Here is a 24,300-nt window from a genome sequence, read left to right as displayed (position 1 = left end):
TACCTTCTCAGAGAAAGAAATATCTTACTTTCCCCACAAATTTGATCACTGGGAACAAACGTATTAGGAGAAGGAGATAAAGGTTTACTGGAGATATGGGTGAATAGATTTTGAATTCATTTTGGTTTGGTTCCGTTTTTTTAAGATTTTATTTATTTATTTGTCAGAGAGAGAGCACAAGCAGGGGGAGCAGCAGGCAGAGGGAGAAGCAGGCTCCCTGCTGAGCAAGGACCCTGATGCGGGACTTGATCTCAGGACCCTGGGATCATGACCAGAGCTGAAATTAGACCCTTAACTGAGCTACCCAGGCGTCCCTTGAATTCATTTGGAATCCGATCTTTTCCAAACTGTTGGCAGAAAGGCCAGGAATGCTGTTTGGGGACTATGAGGGGAGTTCATGGCAAACCTTTGCCCCCTGCCAGAAAGTGGGGGGCTGAGACTCACAGGTGCTTACTCCAGTGGGGAGAAGCAGACAATAAATGAAATGAACTAGTAAATTAAATGTGTATGAAGAGAGTGACCTGACATAAATGCTGAAAGTTTTTACTTTTCCCAAGTTATCTGCATTCCGAATGTAAAGGAGTCAAACTACTAAAGTGAATTCTGTTGTGAAAGAATGCCATTGATTCATTTGGTAAGTGCTTCTGGTTTCTACAGAGCACTGTGGGAGCTGTAGGTGTGAATCAGACCTACGACGACAGAAGGACCTTGCTCTAAGAAGTTCTAAGCCGGCTTTGGACAAATGCAGGAGGGAGTAAGGGAAACCAGTGTTCCTTCACCTCCACCTCTCTACCTGCACGGCTGCTGGTCCTGACCATAAGTGTCCGGACTGAGGCAGTGCCCCCCTCACGCATCCCCCCATCCCCTGGACTTTCATTCAGTCCTTCCTGGTATTTCACCCCGTGCCCGGAGTCCTAGCAGCAGACTGGCCAAGACCAGATTCTCCTGAGGAACAGGGAGGGCCACAGTATTCTTAACTCTAACGAGAGTGCTGCCTGCCTTCCCTAGAATTCAAGCCACGGGGGAGCAGAGCCGAGGCCGAGTGTCCAGGCATGCTGGAGTCGGCCGAGCAGCTGCTGGTGGAGGACCTGTACAACCGTGTCAGGGAGAAGATGGATGACACCAGCCTGTACAACACCCCCTGTGTCCTGGATTTACAGCGGGCCTTAGTCCAAGACCGCCAGGAAGCCCCCTGGAATGAGGTGGATGAAGTCTGGCCCAATGTCTTCATAGCAGAGAAGTGAGTCTGACCACAGTGGGCCATGCCCCTCTGTCCTACCCTCTTGATGCCTGAGAGAGGTGAAACTCCCTCCTCTTTAGGCAAAGTCCCAAGAGCTCCATCCAGCAAAGTGATGCTGTCTGATGGGACATTTGGAGCCAGTGATGATACTGGATTTTATATGTTATTACCAACCAATGAAAACTTTCACAATATAGTAAGGAGAAATAGATAACAAATTATGTGTGTATGTATATATATATATATATGCATGTATCTATATGCATATATATATGTATACACACATACATATATAATATGATGCTAGTTGAGCAATATATAGATGTGTGTATGCACTTTTGCACAGACAATCAGACACAAATATGATAAAATGGTGACGATATTCTCTAGTAGACGGTTCTACAAGTGATTTTTATTTTCTTCTTTAGGTTTCTTTAGAATTGTACAGATTTCCTAGAGTAAACATTTGTTATTTGCATAAACAGAAAAAAATGTTATTTTTAAGAAGTTTGTGAGTGGTTTTCAAAACAAAACGTGAAACAATTCACTCATGTCCTATTCCTGGAGGATCTTGCCCGCGTATAATTGGTACCATGAGGCTAGTTTGTGAGACTGATTTTTGCTGATCCATTGGCTACTTAATGAGATATTCTCTCTGCGTAGTTACTCTTACATGCAGAAGCAAAGGAGGAAATTTGGGGCCCCCATGGTGGCAGACAGTCGGGAAGATCACTTTGGATGGTGGGGCTCATACTCCCCTGGGAGTAATGAGTTGCCCAGACCTGATTCCTGGAGCTGGGCATCAAGTCCTAAGTGATCTCCAGCTCACTCTGTAGACCCAGAAACATTCCCATTGCGTTCACCAGGGACCCCAGACACCTCCATCTGCTTCAGAAGAAGCTCGACTTACTTTGCTGCAGCAAACAGAGCTCTCAACTAGAAACCAGTCATAAAAGCTCTCAGGTTCATTTTTATAATCTTTGAATGGGAATGAAAAGTTACCCTGCCTACCTCTTCAGTTTATTATTAGGGATAAAGGCAAAGAATGCATGTAAAAGGACTTCGGAAAGTATGGCAGGTCGGACCAACGTGAAGCATGTCCACCTTGATTATTACTCTTGTCTGCTACTTTTGTGTCTTGATGAATGTCCATTTCCAAGGCAAAGAATGTTATTTTTCTTAATATTGTGTTTATTTATTTCACACAGAGAGATCACAAGTAGGCAGAGAGGCAGGCAGAGAGAGAGAGGAGGAAGCAGGCTCCCCGCTGAGCAGAGAGCCCAATGCGGGGCTCGATCCCCGGACCCTGAGATCATGACCTGAGCTGAAAGCAGAGGCTTAACCCACTGAGCCATCCAGGCGCCCCAAGGCAAAGAATTTTAAACCAGAGATCTCTAGACCAAAGATTTCCTGGCATATCAGTCTTGTTCTCCTCTTCATTCTACCCTCTCCTGCCCAGCTCCCTGTCCCAGCCCTCCCTGGCCCCCACTTTTTTTTAAGATTTTATTTATTTATTTGACAGACAGAGATCACAAGTAGGCAGAGAGGCAGGCAGAGAGAGAGAGAGAGAGAGAGAGAGGAGGAAGCAGGCTCCCTGCTGAGCAGAGAGCTCTATGTGGGGCTCGATTCCAGGACCCGAAGGCAGAGGCTTTAACACACTGAGCCGCCCAGGCGCCCCTCCCTGGCTCCTTTTGAGAACCACATTTGCAGTGAGCTCCAGACCCCAGACAGCAGAGAAGGAGGCACTCCCCAGCTCTGGCCTCCCTGACCCAGCCAAAGCAGGCTCCCAGTGTCAGGGGTAATGGGTCTTTCTAGCTCGGACTCTGGCAGAAATTATCTCTGCTTCTCTTTCCCCAGGAGTGTAGCTGTGAACAAGGGAAGGCTGAAGAGGCTGGGAATTACTCACATTCTGAATGCCGCTCATGGCACCGGCGTCTACACTGGGCCCGAATTCTACACTGGCCTGGAGATTCAGTACTTGGGTGTGGAGGTGGATGACTTCCCCGAGGTGGACATCTCCCAGCATTTCCGGAAGGCTGCTGAGTTCCTTGATGAAGCCTTGCTGACCTACAGAGGTGAGGTGGTCGTGGTGGTGGTGGGGGGTTCTGCCTGCCCCAGGCTGCTAGAATTCCACAGGGGGAGAAGGGATTTTCTGTCTTAAGAAGGCTGTGGTCTCATTCTAAGAAGAGGGGAAAGGAAAGGACCATCATTCATGTTTTCAGTGATTACCGAGGGCCGAACACATGCTAAGCGCTGTTCTCGGTGCTGCGGTGAGAGGTACAGAAAAAGCTCCTGAACTCCGAATCTCACACTACAGTGAGGGCAGAGAAAATTGCAAAGAAAACTGTCAGAGTGTGACAAGAGTGATGCAGAGACTGACTAGGATGTTGTGTTGGAGTGACCAGCTAGCCCAGTTGAGAGGTCCTCTCCGAGAAGAGGACATTTAAGCGAGTGACAAGGAGGAACTCGCCACGGAAAAATCGGAGGAAGGGCGTCCCTAGCAAGAAGACATGCCAACTGGTGCAGAGCTCCTACCGTAGAATAATCTCGGTGTGTGCGGGATCATGGGCTCATGCGGGCCAGCATGGTGGCTGAGGGTTAGAGAGGCAGGGGCCCCACCGTGCAGAAAGTGGAAGGGCAAAGTGAAGTAGCTGAGCCTCTGATCAGCCTTGGTCTGATCTACAGTTTAGAAAACTCTCTCTGGTCTTGGGAGACCGCGGCAGTAGGAAGGTAGGAGTGGGAACAAGGAGAGCCGTGCTAAGGCTGTGGCCGTCATCCAGGCTGGCCCAAGATGACCCACGACTCAGCCGTAGAGTTGACAGGACACCTCAGTGGAGTCAGGCTGTAGCCCATGCCCTGGTGGGGGGTGGCTGGGAGTTCAGGATCCACAGTCAGAAACCCCAGGCTTGGGTCCAGGCTTTGCTACATGATCTCCATTCCATGGAACCCCAGGCTGTTTCTCTCTCCAGGAGAGCCCCAGTTTCCTTGTATATACAACAAAGATAAAAGATATAATTTTTCTAACATCGCTGTGAGGACTAACATTTTATTTTTTTTATTAAGATTTTGACAGAGAGAACGCAAGTAGGCAGAGAGGCAGGCAGAGAGGGAGTGGGGATGCAGGCTCCCCGCTGAGCAGAGAGACCAACATGCGGCTTGATCCCGGGACCCCGAGATCACAACCCCAGCCAGCCGAAGGCAGAGGCTTAACCCACTTAGCCACCCAGGTGCCCCAAGGACTAACTTTTTTTTTTTTTTTTTAAGATTTTATTTATTTGTTTGACAGACAGAGATCACAAGTAGGCAGAGAGGCAGGCAGAGAGAGAAGAGGAAGCAGGCTCCCCTCTGAGCAGAGAGCTGGTTGTGGGGCTCGATCCCAGGACCTGATCAGACTCACCTCATGACCTGAGCCGAAGGCAGGGGCTTAACCCACTGAGCCACCCAGGCATCGAGGACTAACATTTTAAAAGGCACCTAAAAGCTTACTTAGCGCAGCCCCTGGCACATCTATACATGTAAGCATATGTGTATATTTATAAATATATGTATGTATATCTATACATAGACTACTTTTATAGAAATATTTTTATTAAAATGAAATTTATAAATTTAGTATATATGTTACATATGTATGTATATATATGAAAAAGTTTTCTTCTCTTTCAATGCCTAAAAAAAAGCAACAGCCCTCAGTAAGAACACTAAGACGTACATAACATTGGATGGGGGGCAGTTCTGCTAGTGACTCACCCTAAGGACATGAGAAATACATCCGGAGATGTGCTTATAAGGTGTCACTGTGTGATTAGTATACTGTGAGTGATCAGAAACACAAATGCAGATCAGTTAAGTCAATTTTGATATGGGCATAGATTAGAAAACTCAGCCGTCCTTAAAAATGAAAATGGACCTTCTATTTGCTACCATGAGAGGATGATCATAATGGATTAAGTGAACAAAACTGAATGTGAAACAATATATACGGTTTGACACAGTTTTATGGGGGGGAACCCTACTTTAAAAAATACATTCCTTCTGACCAACGTGACTTGAGAGTCTGCGAATGCCAGCGGGGAGGCGCGGAGGAGCCCGGGCAGACGTGGCCCTGGCGGGTAGATCCGGCGCGGCCCCGAGTACGGTGACTGTCCCCAGAAGTGCGGACAGCAAGGGCCACGCAGTGGGAGAAGCTGCTGGGAGCGTGGAGGGAGGCGGCAGCAACAGGCTGGGCGAACGCGAGCTCTGCCCCCCCGGCCAGGAAGGGTCTCATCCGGGCTCGAGGAGGGCAGCGCACTCCAGGGAGGCCCCGGTGGGTGGCCCCGTGGCAGGAAGCAGGTGTGCAGGGCGGCCTGGCAAAAGCCCGCAGGGCGATGTGGGAGCCCGCCCCGCACACCTGCTGGCGGTTGCTTTCAGCCTCCTTTCCCTCCCCGTGCCCTGCACCCCTGCTGCACAGGCAAAGGACTTTCTCTTTACTAGGGTTGCCTCCAGGGTATTTCCTACTCCTAGTCTGATGGTTGTCACCATCCCCAGAAATGACCGAGCCCCCCGCCCCACCCCGGCTTAGTTTCTGTCATTTCCTCTCCTCTGGGATGCTGTGGAGTCATTTCTTAAGGAAGAGAAAGGCAACACTAACACCTGGGCTGGGCGGTCTGTGTAGTAAAACAACGAAGCACAATGGAGGGGGTTACTTACATGTTACAAATGGGGAACCTGAGACCATGAAAGGTTTCCTGACTTTGCCACTGTGTAATAATCAAGGGTCTCTGGGTTGCTAATAAGTAGAAACTGTCTCAAGCATTAATTATAACACTACAAGAAAGTAGCCCAGGGTGGGAATGTGGTTCGAGGATCGTCTGAATGAGGACTAGGGAATTTCTGGACTCTTGGTTTCCATCTTCTCTTTTTTCCGCCTCAGACTGCGTGGCCCCTCCGCAGGCCTGCAGGTAGACTGGCTAACTCCCTGCCTCTGTCCCATTTCCAAATCTCCTAGAGAGAAAATCTGCTTGGCAAAGACTCTGGCCCTTTGTCTACCCTGAATTCTATCCATAGTGGCAAGGTGGGGAGGGTCGATTCTAGGCAAGTACTTCTTGTTTTTCTCGCAAATGGAAAGAGGGAACGCTCTGGGGAAGACGAGAATCATGAATTGGGAGAATACAACCCAAAAGCCAACCGTGTAGAGGCATAATGAGCTCAGAAAGAGACCTTTCTTACTCAAGCCCAGCGCTCTCTCCACTAGCCATACCCTTCAAACTTAGAACAGAAGGACCACCTCTAGAGGGAACCTCCCTCCCGCATTCAGCCCTGCTGCTGATCAAAATGGTGACTGCAAATCAGGATAAGACCACCTTCCTCGAGCCATCTGACTGCTGTACATTTTTTATCATAACCAAACAATTCCACAGATCGCCTCTGACTTGGATGTGCAAGGCGCCCCCCAGAGTTGTGCAGAGCACTATCTGTACAGTGTCCATGTGGCCTTGTGCCTCACAGAGGACAGACAGTCCGTCACCTGGGGTCTGGCCCCCCCACCCTCCCCCTTGTCCTCAGGCTGCCCCTGAGGCCCCACAGAGGAATCCCAGCGTGCAGAAAATAGGGCACGGAAAAGCATGGCACCTCAACTGCGTCTCTGCCAGACTGAGTCCAAGGAGCATTTGCTGCCATGTCCTTGAGGCAGCTTGACTGCTTGTGCCTGGAGTGTCCTGTTGTGAGGTGGCCCAGTAATTCCACCTCCAAAGGAAGGAAGGCAGACTTTGGCACTGACAATACTAATTGGTGGCCTGGTCAGCCAGTTAAAGGGGGATCCTTGGTGAGGGACAGCTGAGCCCGGGGCTGGAGGTGGCAGGAAAGAGACAGTAGATCTGTAGATGAACCTGCATCAGCTTTATTCTGCCCACTCACCTCCCTCTATGGACTGCTGGCCTTTGGCAGCAATGCCATCCAGCACCATTGGGCCTCAGGTCCCTCCTACTCTTGCCTTGGTCTCCGACCTTCTGGGTGACAGACAAGGTCTTCAGTGATGCAAGACATACTAATAAAAGACACCCCCTGCCCATCCTGTATTGTTAGGTAGGACCCCCCAAAGATTTAACAAACATCCCCAAAGATGTCTGGGGCAGATAGATTGATGGCAGCCTGGAAGGAGGTGTCTGTGGATCCAAGCTGCACTGTAAACAGCCGTTAGAATGAAGGTAGAGAAAGCATATTGTCCAGCTCATGAAGGATTCGAAGCAGAAGTGAGGCTAGGGGATAACCAATTGATTGAGTGCTATAGTCAAGACTTGGTAAAGTTTCCACTAGGCTCTAAGAACAGGTTATATTTACCAAAAATGTTAATAGGAATTTGTAAAGATATCCTTACATTTTAAAAATGCTACCAGAAAAAAGTGACACATGATGCAATAGCAGTTTTTTGAAAAACCTTTACAGGTTTCTGTTGATATAAAAGATAATCTTTGTCCATTTTAGGATGCACCCATCCATAGTGCTAGCTTAAATGGCATCAGTGAAGGCTCTGTGCCTAGAATGAGAATGGTGAGAGGCCTCCCTGACCCTGTGTGGGTCAGTCCAAACGTGAAATATATTTGCTCCATCCTGATACAGACTCCTAAGGTGCGGGGGGGAGGGGGATAAATAAACTAATGAAAGTTTGACTTGCAAGTTTGGCCAGTATAGTAGTAGGAAACGAAAAAATGTCCGAATGATTGTAAGACCCGAAGTAGCCAGGAAAAGGGAAAAAAAATTAATAAAGAATACACTAGGGGTGCCTGCGTGGCTCAGTGGGTTAAAGCCTCTGCCTTCCGCTCAGGTCATGATCTCAGGGTCCTGGGATCGAGCCCCGCATCGGGCTCTCTGCTCCATGGGGAGTCTGCTACCCCCTCTCTCTCCGCCTGCCTCTCTGCCTACTTGTGATCTCTGTCAAATAAATAAATAAAATCTTTAAAAAAAAGAATATGTTAGTGATCCTCTAACATATTTATGTATAAAAAACACATAAAAAATATTTATGTATAAAAAACATTGTACAGATGTTTGTTATTGACCCCAGAATGTCCGAATGTCAGAAGAGGAGCATGGGTTGCTCATTACAGAAAGTTATACTTCACCCTAACATATAAAATAAGTTTCAGAAGAGTAGATTGATCTAAATAGGGAGTGAAAGGTATGTGTGTGAGTGCGTGTGTGGAATACTGAGCTCCCCGTCTCAGGAAGCATCCAGGCTCCACTGGATGGTGGATGGTCTACATCTAGGATGTTGTAAAGGGGATTCTCAGGTTTCCACTATGTCCGTGTGCTTTCCCCGACGGACAGTCCTGTGACTCATTCAACTTGGCCTCCTTTCTTTTCCTCTCTCTCCCCCTCTCCCCGATTCTTTCATTTCTCCTCCCACCGGTGCTCACGTTGCGGGAAGAAAGTCGAAATGCACTCCAGTGTTTCAAAAGTGGGGACACTTTTTGGTTCCCTTTCCCTGCCCCTCCTCCCTGCTTGCGTTCAGGCAATGCCGGGGGATGCTTGCACCAGGGCAGGGCGCCTGTCCGCCCTCGCTGACACCTGCGATGGGGGCCAGTGACGCTTGTCCCTCAGGGCGCTGGAGCTCAGATGAATGCCAGAGGCTGGGCCCAGCACAGCTGAACAGTACTTCGTAACAGTATTTTAAAACCGCTAAGGAAGCCACGGTACTTATGTTGTTGTCCCTTGTGCCTTCTTCCAGGGAAGGTCCTGGTCAGCAGCGAGATGGGCATCAGCCGGTCCGCCGTGCTGGTGGTGGCCTACCTGATGATCTTCCACAGCATGGCCGTCCTGGAGGCCCTCATGACCGTGCGCCGGAAGCGTGCCATCTACCCCAACGACGGCTTCCTGAAGCAGCTCCGGGAGCTCAACGAGAAGCTGATGGAGGAGAGGGAGGAAGACTACGGTCAGGGAGGGGGCTCAGAGGAGGCCGAGGAGGGCGAGGACGCGGAGAGCATTGCCGGGGCCAGAGTGCGCACCCTCAGCGTGCAGGAGGAGGACGACACCACCAGCCGCCTGAGCGGCTCCTCCTGGGGGAAGGCCAGCCAGGCGTCCAAGCCCCTCACCCTCATTGACGAAGATGAGGAGGAGAAGCTGTTCGAGGAGTGGAAGAAGGGGCAGGGCCTCCCCACAGGCAGGGTCCCCCCGGGGGGAGATGACGGGCGGTCGGCCTCCAGCCAAGGTGGGGAGGAGCCCGAAGACGAGGACGTGGACCGGATGATCCAGGAGTGGCAGAGCCGGAACGAGAGGTACCAGGCAGAAGGGCATCGGAGGTGGGGGAGGGAGGAGGAGGAGGAGGAGGAGGAGGAGGAGGCGGCAGGCGATGGCGGCTCGTTCATGAGGAGAAGACGGAGGCACACCCTGAGTGAGAGCAGCACATCCGAGAGTGTCAGCAGCCACGACCTCCGGGTCCTGAAGCAGCAGCTGGAGACCAGCCGCCAGAGCCGAGGGGGGAGAGGCCGCTCTGACTCGGCGTCCACTGAGAGCACCTGGGACGTGTGGAGCGAGAGGCTGCTGGAGATTGAGAAGGAAGCCTCCCGTCGCTCTCAGTCCCGGAGCAAGAGGGCGGAGGTGGACGCCGGCTCGGAGGTGGGGAGCAGGGCGCGGGAGGACGGCGAGCAGAGCGTGTCTTCGGAGGCCAGCTCCTTCTCCAGCTTCTGTAGCCGGAACAGGGACAGGCTCACGGCCCTGGAAAGGTGGAAGATCAAGAGAATCCAGTTCGGATTTCACAAGAAAGAACTGGGCGCAGAAGACAGCAGCAGCGAGCAAGGTGCCGAGGAGGCAGAGAGCCAGGGGAGGAGCTCGGATGTCAGCCTGACGGCCTACCAGGCCTGGAAACTGAGGCACCAGAAGAAGGTGGGCAGTGAGAACAAGGAGGAGGTCGTGGAGCTCGGCAAGGGCGAGGACTCTGCCTCGGCCAAGAAGAGGCAGCGGCGGCTGGAGCTGCTGGAGCGGAGCCGGCGGACGTTGGAGGAGAGCCAGTCCATGGGAGGCTGGGAGACCGACTCGTCCGCCGCCGGCAGGAGCATCCCCCTGTCTGCCTTCTGGTCGGCAGCTCCGTCCGTCGGAGCTGATGACACAGCCTCCGTCCTCAGCACCCAGAGCCACAGCTCCCGCCCCTCTCAGGCTGGGAGCCATGCGGGGAGCTGCTTGGCCTCTCTCCCTGCCGCAGCGCTGCCTAACCTGCCTGTGGGGCCTGGAGACACCATCTCCATCGCCAGCATTCAGAACTGGATTGCCAATGTGGTCACCGAGACTCTGGCCCAGAAGCAGAACGAGATGCTGCTGTTGTCCCGCTCACCATCGGTGGCCAGCATGAGGGTGGCACCGGTAGCCGGTGGCCGGGGGGATGACCAGGTCTCCCTGCTCAGTGGCCACAGTGGCTCCTCCCTGGGCAGCGGCCTGCTGCCTCAGAGCCAGCTGGGACCCAGCTCCGACACGCCGGCCCTGCTGTCCTCCCACACGGCGCTGGGCTCAAGGGCCCAAGGTCTCGGGAGCCGAGTCAGGGGGACCAGCAAGCCTGTCTATAGCCTCTTTGCCGACAACGTTGACCTAAAGGAGCTTGGCCGGAAGGAGAAGGAGATGCAGATGGAACTGAGGGAGAAGATGTCCGAGTACAAGATGGAGAAGCTGGCCTCGGACAACAAGCGGAGCTCCCTCTTCAAGAAGAAAAGGGTCAAGGACGATGAGGACGGCGGCGCGGGCGACGGGGACGAGGACGTGGACAGTGCCATAGGGAGCTTTCGGTATTCCTCCCGCAGTAACTCGCAGAAGCCTGAAACAGACACCTCTTCGTCCCTGGCTGTGTCGGATCGCTGTGGAAGTGGAAGCCGGGCTGGCAGAGAGACGGAAGGCAGCATCGCTAAGTGGCTCAGCGGCCTCCGGACAGAGGATAAATCTCCTCCCCAGAGTGATTGGTCTGGAAGCTCCAGGGGGAGGTACACCAGATCTTCCCTGCTCCAGGAAACGGAGTCCAAGTCCTCTAGCTACAAGTTCTCCAAATCGCAGTCGGAGGAACAGGACACGACCTCCTTCCGTGAGGCCAACGGCAACTCTGTAAGGAGCACTTCGCGGATGTCTTCCTCCTCCACCAGGGAGGGCAGAGAGATGCACAAGTTCTCCAGGTCGATGTTCAGTGAGACCTCAAGCTCCCGAGAGGAGAGCCCAGAGCCCTACTTCTTCCGCCGGACCCCCGAGCCCTCCGAAGGGGAAGAGTCCCCGGAAGCACAGCGTCCAAACTGGGCCAGGCCCAGGGACTGGGAAGATGTGGAAGAGTCGTCCAACTCAGACTTTTCTGAATTCGGAGCCAAGAGGAAATTCACCCAGAGCTTCATGAGGTCTGAGGAAGAGGGAGAAAGAGAGAGGATGGAAAACAGAGAAGAAGGGAGGTTTGCTGCAGGGCGGCGGTCCCAGTATCGGAGAAGCACTGACAGGGAGGAGGAGGAAGAAATGGACGATGAAGCCATCATTGCTGCCTGGAGACGCCGGCAGGAAGAGACCAGGACGAAGCTGCAGAGAAGGAGGGAGGAGTAACCCGGGCAAGGCAGGCCTGGGAGAGACGGAGAACGTGGGAAGAAGCCGCACGGCTTAGCACGGGGCTCGGGGCACACCTGGCCTCCGCCCGTCAAGGGACAGGGATGTGGAGAGGCTCATACAGACAGGCAAAACCCAAATGAGAGGTACGAGGCAGCTCTGGAGGTGGAGAAGAGGAGGAGAGCCATCACGTGGGTCTGAATGATGGGCCAACTGACACCGAATTCTGTTGCCGCATGTCCTCTTGTGGTTTGACCCTTCGCTTGTGTATCTCCTCCTGTTCAGCACTGACTGGAGAGGTGAGCTCACCACGACACCATAGCTCGTCAGAGATTCCGGCTTACATCCAGGAAGACTGAATGCAGGACATGGTTCTGTTGGTGGAGGTTTTGTGAGACCCAGGAAATTTACCCTGTGGCAGGTCTCACCTCTCCTGGCAAAACTGAGTTCTGGTGGTTTCTTTGAAATGTTGGGGATCTCCATTAAAATGATATGTTGTCTGACATTTATCCTTCATTCTGGTCACTTTTAGCTCTTTGAACCCCCCTTAAAAGACACAGATGGTGATGATGAGCGAGCCTCGCCTTGTTTCGTAAATGCTGTGCCTTCGGACAAAACTACTATCATCACATTAAAACAGGGATCGAGTATCTCGTCTATGACCCAGTATAGTGGGAAGACATGAGGAAGACCCGAGAGAGTAACAGGGAATCAGAGGGAGATCAGGTTGTATTGTGGTGAGAGTGGTGAGGCGTGGGCAGAGATGGGGTCCCTCTGGAAGAGCAGAGAAAAAAAAGCAAACTTTGGGGGCGCGGGTTGGGGGAGAAGAAACAAAGCCCAACACGAAGAGATGGCAGTGTGGTTCCATGAAATCTTGAGTCACCCTTGCTTTTCATCCCTTGGAGGATGGTTGGACCATGCAGTGGGCAGCCCACTGGATCCTTCCTGTGCTCTGGATGGGCTGAGTCAGTGAGAATGCTTAACCCTTTATTCCCAAGGTATGTCTGCCTTACAGAACACAGGTTGGGCTGCCGAAGCCAGCAGACATGTGTTAAACATCTTAAGACAAGCATTGGTGGACTGGTTTCTACAGTTCCTTTCAACACGCAGCACCTGGCATGATTTGAAAATAGGCATATGCCTTGAAGGGCTCCACGTTGTCTAGATGTCAGTGAGCCTTAGTCTCTGGTTTCCAGTGCTTGATAGAACATTCTCTTCATATGACATGACATTATCTTCATATACCGCCAGGAAGAAGGCCAGTTGCTGCCCATTTCTGGGTGAGCTCAAGCCTTCCTCTCTCTTTTCACTCCCACGGGGAAATTTCTGGTGGAGGCACAATCAACTAGAAGGTTAATCTTCTGGATGGAGGAATGAGAATGACCCAGGTACAACAGCTCTTTTTCTTTTCTGATCTTCTTAAGTTATCTTATAATTTAAGGTAAATACTTAGAGAGCCAGGGTCAGGGATGAATAGACCAAGTGAGTTGACAGGCGAGCTGAGCCCTAGCCATCCACAGGAGCCATGTAACTCAGGCCTCCATGTGTCTTGCTCTTTTTTAATATGAGTGAAAAATAAATATGTTGATCTCAGCCACACAGATGTAGAAAAGAAATGTTTTAAAAACAAACTTAGTGGGGCACCTGGGTGGCTCAGTGGGTTAAAGCCTCTGCCTTCAGCTCAGGTCATGATCTCAGGGTCCTGGGATCGAGCCCCGCATCGGGCTCTCTGCTCCGCAGCGAAGCCTGCTTCCCTTCTTCTCTCTCTGCCTGCCTCTCTGCCTGCTTGTGATCTCTCTCTGTCAAATAAATAATAAAATCTTTAAAAAAAAAAAAAAAAACAACTTAGTCACTCCCAACTTGTATCCCAACTGAGTGGATGTTGAACAAAATGCAAAGCATCTTAATTTTTCAAGAGTCACCTAGTCTTTCCCCGGCAGTGAATGTGAGCCTGGGGGGACACAGACCGAGGGGACCACCTGGCCTGCTTTTGGCTGCACTCGTAGGCTGGAGGACAGCAGTCGCCCCTCATGGAGGAGCTCAGCTCACTAGAGGAAGAAACCAGAGAAGGGGCAGGGTCAAGCCCTGGAGAAAGGCCTTTGCTTGCTCTGTCTCCAAGGAGAGCGCCTCCAGGATCCTGCCTTCAGGGAGGTGTCTGTCTGGGAATTTGGGATTCTGAATTCAGCTTACTCCTGGAGTTTAGATTTTATTTCAGGAAACCACATCAGTAGAAATTTTATGTGATCTTTGATGAGCTTGAACAGATTTTAGAGTATTAGGATCACAACTATGACTTCTGAATTAGTGATCTGAATTAGTGATTCTGAATTAGTGATCAAGTATTTCAATCCAGGATGATGGGTTGCACTCCGGCCTTCCAGACTCACAGGGATGCCTTGTGTCTGTAAAGGTCCCAGTAGATGTCGTGCCCCAGTTGGAAACTGATGAGCGTTTAATGCCGCAACTGTGCACAGTGGCATGGGCAGGGTTAAGGGGACGAGAAGGGAGAATAAAGCACCCAGGTCCTAGCAATGTGAGAGACTGAATACCACCCGAGAGCGGAAGGGACAGCGTGAGGGAGCTGTTTGTAGAGCCTGGCAAGAGCCACAGTCGTGGGCCGAGGGCCAGCAGAGGAGTAGGGGGATGACTACCCCGACCTCTGTCTCCTTCTAGAGTGTGATCTCATGCTAGTAACTTTCATGCCAGACCTAACTGGAAGCCAGCGAGAAGGGGAGCCCAGTGCTGGAGAGGAACAGAAAGCAGGGCAGAAGGGGCAGAGAATAGCCACAGAGATAGATACGTTGAAGTGGGAAGGCCGTGTCTGTGTCACCTCCGCAGCGATGTTCTAGATGACTGAGAACACGATGCACAGACCACAAGGTCGATCCGCTCTTAAGAATAATTAATGATTGAACAGGGTTTTAGCTGCACAGAACCAATTCACAGAGTCAGTAATTTTGTTATACAGGAAAGAAAGAAAAGACAGACCTACTCTGCGTCCTTCATCTAGTCCTGAGTTGTGTAGAATTTCCAAGGAGAAAAGCCCCACAGTAAGGGGAGATTAGTGTGCAGAAGGGACCCCACAAGAGTGGGAATCCTGCACAGAATTCTGGGGTGAGAAAGAGAGGAGAAGAGTTGGCCTCGAAGGTGAGGCCTTGGAGGGTAAATGAAAACCTGGAGACTGTGAAGAAATAAGGAATATGGGAAGCATGCCAGGACGAAACAGAGGGCACACCCGGATTAGGATAATTCGAAGGGGAGGTCCATAAAGGGGTTATTTACGAAGGTGTCGGCGAGCGTAGACAGTGTGCACCCTAGGACCTGGGTTCACACCCCCGGGCCAAAGAGGCCAGCACATGGAGCTGTTCCAGGAGACCGAGAGACAGAGAGAGCTGGATGTGTGGGGAGGATGTCTCCCAAGAGCTGACATCTTTGGTCCAGGGGGCCAGGTTGACAGGACCCCATGGGGAAGGAGCCAGAGGACTTCAGCCTCCAGTCTCCTGCGTGGCTCCCCACGTCTCCTGTCTTGTTCCCCACAAACCAAATCCCAGAGGCAAGAGAGTTGGCCTGGCGTGCGCCCAGTCAGCCTCACGGTCACAGAGGTGGGGGGTCAGGGCCAGGTGTGGAGCTGGAGGCCAAGAGAAGATAGGCACAGCCAAGGCAAAATTTGGGGGCCAGCACACCAGCTATCCCGTGACCTATTACTGTGAGGCTGGTTATAAGACTCTGCCTGTGGTGTCAGGAAAGTTACCAGAAAAGGGCTATGCATTTCTCCGGCCTCTCTGAAGCGTTCGCGCCTGGTGTGGCTGGGGAGCATTAGCAAGTGGGGACAGATGTGTGCAGGCTTCTCGGTCTTCCAGATCCTTCGGAAGAACGTCGTTCGTGGAAGTCACGTTTGTCCCCTCCCTGGCCCTCTTGCCTGCAGCCGGGCCCGGTAACCCCTGCCTGTTACATTTGCCCCCTTCGTCCTAGTCCTCTCACGGCTCCCCAAACCAGGCCCCTCTGCGCACCGCCTGGCTATTGCCGCTGCCTTTCTAACCAGTTTTGGCCTCACCTCTTGTCTATCTGGTCTAGAACCAAACTAATCTTCCCAAGGTTCACAATTCTGGTTCTTTGTATTCCTGTGCTTCAGAACTGTAGTGCTCCCCACTGCCCTGCAGTGCTCCCCACCGCCCGGGCAGTGACGCTTCAATCCCTTCAACGGCCATCAAGGGCTCCCTTATCCTGCATGTCCAGCCGTTGGTTGCTCCCCTTGTGGGCCACACCTCCCACCCTGTGTGAGCAGCCCACCGTTCCACACCCTCTACCGTGCTCCTCCCTAGGCTGTCCCCTCTGCCTCCGGCGCCCCACTGTGCCCTGCCACCTCACTGCAGTGGTCCCACCACCCTCCAAGCCTCTCCTCTGCTACTCACCCTCCTCCAGCTCCCCTGGCCACGCGAGTCTCTTCCTCCTCTGAAACCATGCAGCGTTTTGCTTGCACTTGTCTTTGATGCTTAGCCCAGTCTGGTCTTTATCATAGGAATTCGGTTCATAAGGATAAGAATGTCTTTTAGGATTATTATGGACTTATAATTAAATAAGATATAATTTTAACATACCTAGGCAGGTGATGGCACACTGTAGAATTTAGTAAGCTGTACATTGTTAGGAGTAATTCTATAATAACAATGTGACTACCGTAATAATTATTATAGACACCGTGCAGTAAAGTCTTTAAGAACACAGCTTTGGAATCCGACGGAAAAACAGCCGACACTGTATCAAGTGTTCACCATATTCCAGGCACGAAGCTCGGAGCTTCGGCATGGATTACCTACATCTTCTCCTCAAAAATCTTACCCGTTACCTTTTTACCCTTTTTTTTTTTTTTTAAGCCTGTGGTGTCCTAAACACAGCGAGAGCCACTGGAGAATCAAGAGAAATCAAGAGAGATGAGAACTTGTCCTCAAGGAGCTAATAATTTTATGAAGGGAGATAGGCAATAAAGAGGAATTTTGAGGGGCGCCTGGGTGGCTCAGTGGGTTAAGCCACTGCCTTCGGCTCAGGTCATGATCTCAGGGTCCTGGGATCGAGTCCCGCATCGGGCTCTCTGCTCGGCAGGGAGCCTGCTTCCTCCTCTCTCTCTGCCTGCCTCTCTGCCTACTTGTGATCTCTCTCTGTCAAATAAATAAATAAAATCTTAAAAAAAAAAAACTTTAAAGAGGAATTTTGAATATTTAGAAGATTATTTGTTTATCTGTTATCCACTTGCCTGTCTGTCTCTCTACCTACTAAAAAGCAAGCCCTGGGATGCCTGACGGGCTCAGTCAGTGGAACATGCAGCTCTTGATGGTGGGGTTGTGGGTTTGAGCCCCAATAGGGCATAGAGCTCACTAAAAAATAAAATAAAATGACAAAATGCAAGCCTGCAGTTCATGGATGTAGCCCCACATGTAGAAATCAAATCTAGGACAAAAGGTGCTCTTCACAACCTTGTGTTGTGGCTGGAGAGAGACCAGCCAGGTAACAGTGAAACAATGTTGTGTGTGGGGAGTGCTGCCGTCATACAGAGATCAGGAGACCCTCTCTGAGGAGCTGAAGCCGAAGCAATGAGACGGAGCCAGCCTGGTTAGGACCTCGAAGAATCCCCTGCAAAGGAACTGACAGAGACACTGGGTTTGGAGGATGAAACCATGAAGGACCCGAGGCCATATGGCAACTCCAAGTTGAAGCCAAAATACAAATCGAGACCATCTGACTTCAGAGACTGCACACAGCACAGAGTATGTGACATCTGTAAACTGCTTAGGACAATGCCTGGTCCATAATAAGTGCTCAGTAAGCATTTTATACACCCACGACTAGATGGTAAGTTTTTAAATCAATCTTGTTTTAAGAGCATAAAATTATTGATCAGCTACATAATTAATGATTCAGCATGGATCTTTTTAGGACCCAAAGAAGTCAGGGTGTTTCTGGCTACTTTCAGAGTGATCTTTTTCCCCCCGATGAGTGAGCAAGGGGGCTAGGTGGTGAGAGTAGAGAGAATGTCCCAGGGACTCGAGGTTGGAGAGACTCCCAGAGGTCTGTGGGAGGCACAGCAGATCAGCCCCCCACTTGGGAGAGCAGCCCCCATTTTACTGGCACTACTGGGCCAGAGTTGCTGAAAGCACTTTGCTCCAAGTCACAGTGACATGGAAGTTGCTTCAAGAGAGGCCAGTTTTGACCAATGTCCACCTTCTTGAAGGTGGAACAGAGGCTGGTACGGAGAGTGGGCAGGGAAAGGAAAGTCGATCCAAAAACCATCACAGTTGTGACTGGTCTTGGCCCCGCAGTGGGCCAGCCACAGCTAGCCAGCTCTGACCTCACTCCCAGGAGGCTGCTAAGAGCTGTTTTCGGAGAAGTAGGCATTCCTCAGAGGAACACAGAGCCACAAAGTTTCCCTGCAGCGGGCAAAAGGGCAGATGGCTGGCATGACTCACGGCCCTTTGCAGGACTTTGAGAAGATTTGGCTTAAGTGGATCTTTGCCTTGTTCAAGTTACTGGAACACGACAACAGTACAAAGAAGCCCTCAGACAAGAAGACAATTCCTGTTCCTGGCCCCGGTGGCCCCAAAGACAGAACACACACACACACACACACACACACACCCCGCCCGCTATTCTTTTGGAATTGCATTTAGACCTGCAGCTGACCACCTCTCTGCCAGGCCCCATTAAGCCAAAATCACTGTAAAAATCCCCCTTTCACAGATGTGAAAAGTCAGACATAACGGGGTGATGTGCCCCAAATCACAATGGAAGTAGAACAAAAATTGGACCTAAGTATGTCTGATTTTAAAGCCACTCTTTCTCCCACACCATTTTGCCTTTAAGAGGGATCTATGCCCAGGGAGGGATTAAAACTCAAATTGCAGAGAAATCTGAAATCTGACTGGAGGGCTGCCACCATGCAGAAGAAGCAGTCTGCAAACAAAGCCGTCGCTCCAGCCGGCCTCCCGTTCCCGGTGTTGGCCCTCTCGCTAACAGACAGCCCAGGGCGAAGAAGTGTGGGGGATGACAAGGATAGGGCCCCGGGGACCGCCCTTAAACGGAGCCTTACCTAAAGGATGCGATGTTCAAAGGGGCTCAGTTTTCAGTGTGCGCGCTCCTTCCGACTCCTGGGAGAGAAGCTGTCATTGAAGGGAGTCACAATATTTGTGCATATTGCAGACAGCTTTTCTCTTTTGAAAGCTGCACACACAGGTAATTAGTTACTTAGCTCTCGATTTATCACAAAGGCTGCTGGGGAGATGGCAGAGAGCTGAGGGCCCGTGTGCACGTGTGCCTGTGTGTGTGTGCGAGCGCGTGTGTGAGACAGAGCAAATCACTCGTTCCCACAGTCCCTCCAACTGAAGGAAAATGGCCCCTGCTTGATTACAGCGGGGTCGAGAGGAAGGAGGAACTCACATACAGCCAACGTTTAGACCCTAGTTAACACTAGACCCATTCAGTTGACTTGTGTTATATTACACAGCAATAGTTGGGACCTGCCATAAAAGATCTTCACTGGTTTCATCCATTCTTTCCTTCCATTCAGGAAGTACTTGCTAGAGGACAAGATTGTTCTGGGTGATGGAAATGCAAAGAAGAATGAAAGAGAGTGTCTTTCTCTGAAGAGTAAATGCATCTGGTGGGTTCTCTGATAAAGAAGGACACTTGGGAGCCCAGGGGCAATTCTGGCTTGAAATCCCAGCGTTAGGCTCATTCCTTTGAATTAAGGCTAACTCAGTGGTGTAGATTAGCTGGTCCCTTTGAAATGAAACAGACCCGGAGAAAGTTAAGTTTCTATCAGGATATCAAAAGGTCCAGAAGCCTGTAAATTGTGGCGGAGGCATAACAAGGGCAGCATGAGGCCATTTGCAAATCAAGAAAGACCCCCTTCCTTCCTTTTTCCTCTATCGCTGTAAGTTTCTTGAAAGACACAGCTCAGTGTATGCTGCAGGGAATCATAAGACAGACAACACAGCTCACTTTAAACTGATTTTTTAAAAAGATGTTACTTATTTGACAGAGAGAGATCACAAGTAGGGAGAGAAGCAGGCAGGTGGGGGTGGGGGGAGCAGGCTCCCTGCTGAGCAGAGAGCCTGATGTGGAGCTTGATCCCAGGACCCTGAGATCATGACCTGAGCTAAAGGCAGAGGCTTGACCCACTGAACCACCCAGATGCCCCCCCACCTTTTTAACTGATTTTTTTTCAACACAGCTCACTTTAAACCTGCTGGCTCTCCACCCCAAGAAATTATCTTTTTTGAAAAATTTTTATTTAAATTTTTACTCAAACACAGTACAATATATTGTTTTCAGTATAGTTCAGCGGTTCATCACTTATATGTAACACCCGGTGCCCATCATAACAAGTGTGCTCCTTGCCAGCCACCATCCGTCGGGCCCTCCCCACACCCATGTCCCTCCATCACCCCTGTTCGTTCTCTGTTGTTAAGAGTCTCTTACGGTTTTTTTTTTTTTTTCATCTATCCCTTTTTTTAACCCCTTCCTGTATATTCCTCTGTTTTGTTTCTTAACTTCTACAAATGAGTGAAATCATATGGTATTTATCTTTCTCTGACTGACTTGTTTCACGTAAGATAATACTCTAGTTCCACCCATGTTCTTTTTGATGGCTGGGTAATATTCCATTATATCTACATACCACATCTTCTTTTTCCATTCATCCATTCATGGACACTGGGGCTCTTTCCATAGTTTGGCTACTGTTAATGCCACTGTAAACATTGGGGTGCGTGTACCCCTTTGAATCTATATGTTTGTATCCTTTATGTAAATACCTAGTAGTGCAATTGCTGGATCAGAGGGTAGTTCTATTTTCCACTTTCTGAGAACCCCCATACTGTTTTTCATTGTGGCTACACCAGTTTGCATTCCCACCAGCAGTGCAAGAGAGTTCCCCTTTCTGTGTGTCCTCGCCAACACTTACTGTTTCTTGTGTAGTCAGTTTCAACCATTCTGATAGCTGTGAGGCAGGATCTCATCATGGTTTTCGTTTGTATTTCCCTGATCATAATTGATGTTGAGCATCTTTTCATGTGTCTGTTAGCCAGTTGCATGTCTTCTTTAGAGAAGTGTTGTTCATGTCTTCTGCCCATTTCTTAACTGGATTTTTTTTTTTTTTTAGATTTTATTTATTTATTTGACATCACAAGTAGGCAGAGAGGCAGACAGAGTGGGGGGTAGAGGGGAAACAGGCTCCCCGCTCAGCATGGAGCCCAGTGCAGAGCTCGATCCCAGGACCCTGAGATCACAACCTGAGCTGAAGGCAGAGGCTTTAACCCACTGAGCCACTCAGGTGCCCCTTAACTGGATTATTTGGGGGGATTTTATTTTGATATCGATTTTGGATACTAACTCTTTTTTGTTTTCTAACTCTTTATTAGATATATCATTTGCAAATGTCTTCTTCCATACCATAGGCTGCCTTTTAGTTTTGTTGGTTGTTTCCTTCGCTGTGCAGAAGCTCTTTACCTTGATGAAGTCCCAACAATTTATTTTTGCTTTTGTTTCCCTTGCCTCTGGCGATGTGTCTGGTAAAAAGTTGCTACGGCAAAGCTGTAGTTATCAAGACAGTATGGCACCAGCACAAAAACAGATGCATAGATCAGTGGAAGGATCCAGAAATGGATCCACAGTTATCTAGTCGACAAAGTAGGAAAGAATATCTCATGGGAAAAAGGCAGTTTCTTCAACAAATGATGTTGGGAAAACTGGACAGCCACATGCAGAAGAATGAAACTGGGCCACTTTCTCAACACCTTACACAAAAATAAGTTCCAAATAGATGTAAGACCTAAATGTGAGATAGGAAACCATCAAAATCCTAGAGGAGAACACAGGCAACAACCTCTTTGACTTCTACAAAAATTTTCTCTTTTTTTAAAATCTATGTGTCAGCGGTTCAGCCAAACCAATCAAAGTTGTTGGGGTTTTGTTTGTATTTTAAGATTCAATTATGTATTTGAGAGAGAGAGAGAGCAAGTGAGGGGAGGTACAGAGGGAGAGAGAGAATCCTGAAGCAGACTCCCCACTGAGTGCAGAGCCAGACTCAGGGGTTGGTCCTGAGATCACCACCTGAGCCTAAATCAAGAGTCGGACGCTTAACCAACTGCATCAACCAGACATCCCAAGCCAATTAAACTTTTTTTTAAGATTTTATTTATTTATTTGAGAGAGAGAGCACAACCAGGGGGAGGGGCAGAAGGAGAAGCAGACTCCCCACTGAGCAAGGACCCCGATGTGGGACTTGATCCCCAGAACCCTGGAAACATGACCTTAGCAAAAGGCAGAGGCTTAACTGACTGAGCCACCCAGGTGCCCAGCCAATCAAACTTTTTATTTGATTGCGGAGTTTTAGGTTATAATATTTACTTGACACAAAAATATTGTTTCTGCTCTGATAATATACTGGATGGTTTTTAAAAACTCTGTTTACTATCATAAAATATTTTCACCACAACCACAATAATAAACAATATGAACTAGGCCTTCTAAACTCTGACCTTGCAAGACTGACCCTCAGTGAAGTCTCAACGTTGAGACGAAGTTCTGTCCAGATGAATGCCACACAACTGTGATAGTTGGCCTTCAGGTCCCCACAGTACCTTCATTATCACCACCTGCGTGGCAAAGCCAATGCTATTTACTTTGGAAGACAAGTGAGCAGACAATTTAATTCCATGGACAGCATTCAAACTTCCCTTCCCTTAGCCCATAAAATGTCATTTCATTAACTTGTGCATTCATTTATGCAGGAAGACTAACATGCTGTGTTTATTTCATTAAGATAAAACTAAGAAACCATCAAAATTATAGAATAAAATGGCTTCAGACATTATACTTCCATCTTTTTTCTTGTTAAATAAAATTGTGTTTTTTTCAAGTCTGAAGCTGTATGTCAACTTTCAGAGAATCTCCCCTCTGCATCTTAGCTGCATGGTTGTAGCTCAAGCTACCCCTATCCCCTAAGTCTCCACGAAATTTCTCAAATTGACTCCCCAAGATGTTCCTGTAAATCAGGGTCAGCATATCTCAGCTTTTGTGACTCAACATCATCTCAGTGATCTAACAACAACCACAAAAAGGTATTTTTTATTTTATTTTATTTATTTATTTGACAGAGTTCACAAGTAGGCAGAGGCAGGCAGAGAGAGAGAGGGAAGCAGGCTCCCCACTGAGCAGAGAGCCCGATGTGGGGCTTGATCCCAGGACCCTGAGATCATGACCCGAGCAGAAGGCAGAGGCTTAACCCACTGAGCCACACAGGCGCCCCCCCCCCCCAACAAAAAAGCATTTTAATCACCATTTTGTAGATGGAAAAATAGGTTTGGGAGTTAAAGAAATTATTCAAGGTTAATCAATTGGGAAAGACTGAGTAGGGAATCCAATATGTAACTTTGAGCCTAGATCCCAAATTTCTTCATTTTGCTTTGATTTTAGTTCTAGATCCATAGCAATATGTGACAGAATTTTGATTATTTTACTTAAAAAATAACTAGTTCATGGGAGCGCCTGGGTGGCTCAGTGGGTTGAGCTGCTGCCTTCGGCTCAGGTCATGATCTCGGGGTCCTGGGATCGAGTCCCACATTCGGCTCTCTGATCAGCAGGGAGCCTGCTTCCTCCTCTCTCTCTCTGCCTGCCTCTCTGCCTACTTGTGATCTCTCTGTCAAACAAATAAATAAAAATCTTAAAAAAAAATAATAACTAGTTCATAATTAAAATGTAACTACTACATAGCAGACTTTTCTCTCTTTTTTTTTTTTTTTTTAGTATAATGGATCAGTAAAGTAATCTTTCATATTTTTTACTTCAGTACCCACCCTCTAACCATAAGAACTTTCTAGAAAATTATCAATTTCCTTGGGGTGATTTTTAAAATTTTCTCTTTAAATGAAATTCTGATTTTTCTCAAGAATACCTTTAAATTTCTAGACAACACTTCTCCCCCTCCCAAGGTGTGCTTTAACCCCAGGAGTACTCTTAAACAAAAGTGTTATTTTCTCCAGTAAGGAACTAGATGCCTTAGCATGCAATCATTTGGGTTTGTTTGTTTGTGTATCAAAGTGTCTTTTGCTGCTCTGTGGTATTCTATACCCTTGTCCCTTAATGTTTACCAATAATTTTCAATGCCACCACTGGTGGGATGTCCACAGGCACTATGCATTCTTTTATTTCGTATTCACAACAATCCTAAGAGACAGGCATTTCTATACCTATTTGACAGGTAAGGAAATGTATTCAGAGAAGTTTAACTCCTGGCTCCATATCAGACTGGTGGGACTCACCTTAAAACACATTTCTGCCTGACTCTGGAGCTAAAACCCTGTCACACCCTACTTGGCCTCCCAGTTGCAAAATGCCTGAGCAGATAGGATAGGGGATCTTGAGAAAGTCCACAGATTTTTTTCTGATACTCCTACATCACTTATTTATTTATTTATTTATTTAACTCCTACATCATTTTATCTACCATTCCCAGGCCCCCAAATCAGGAA

General features: G+C 49.2%; 1 protein-coding gene across 1 annotated transcript in view; it reads left to right on the top strand.

The window, feature by feature from the left end:
- The window catches only part of STYXL2 (serine/threonine/tyrosine interacting like 2), a 37,410-nt gene extending 25,168 nt beyond the window's left edge, over positions 1 to 12,242 (top strand). The window contains exons 3-5 of the mRNA XM_059413991.1: positions 1,009 to 1,240; positions 3,098 to 3,315; positions 8,946 to 12,242. Of these exons, the coding sequence (XP_059269974.1) occupies positions 1,009 to 1,240; positions 3,098 to 3,315; positions 8,946 to 11,776 (3,281 nt within the window). The 3' untranslated portion in view covers positions 11,777 to 12,242. The remainder of the gene's footprint in view (positions 1 to 1,008; positions 1,241 to 3,097; positions 3,316 to 8,945) is intronic.
- The last annotated feature ends 12,058 nt before the right edge of the window (positions 12,243 to 24,300 follow it).

The sequence above is a fragment of the Mustela nigripes genome, chromosome 10 (assembly GCF_022355385.1).
Source record: "Mustela nigripes isolate SB6536 chromosome 10, MUSNIG.SB6536, whole genome shotgun sequence".
Lineage (NCBI taxonomy): Eukaryota > Metazoa > Chordata > Mammalia > Carnivora > Mustelidae > Mustela > Mustela nigripes.
The sequence above is the reverse complement of the archived record's forward strand: the minus strand, read 5'-3'. Positions and strand labels throughout refer to the sequence as shown.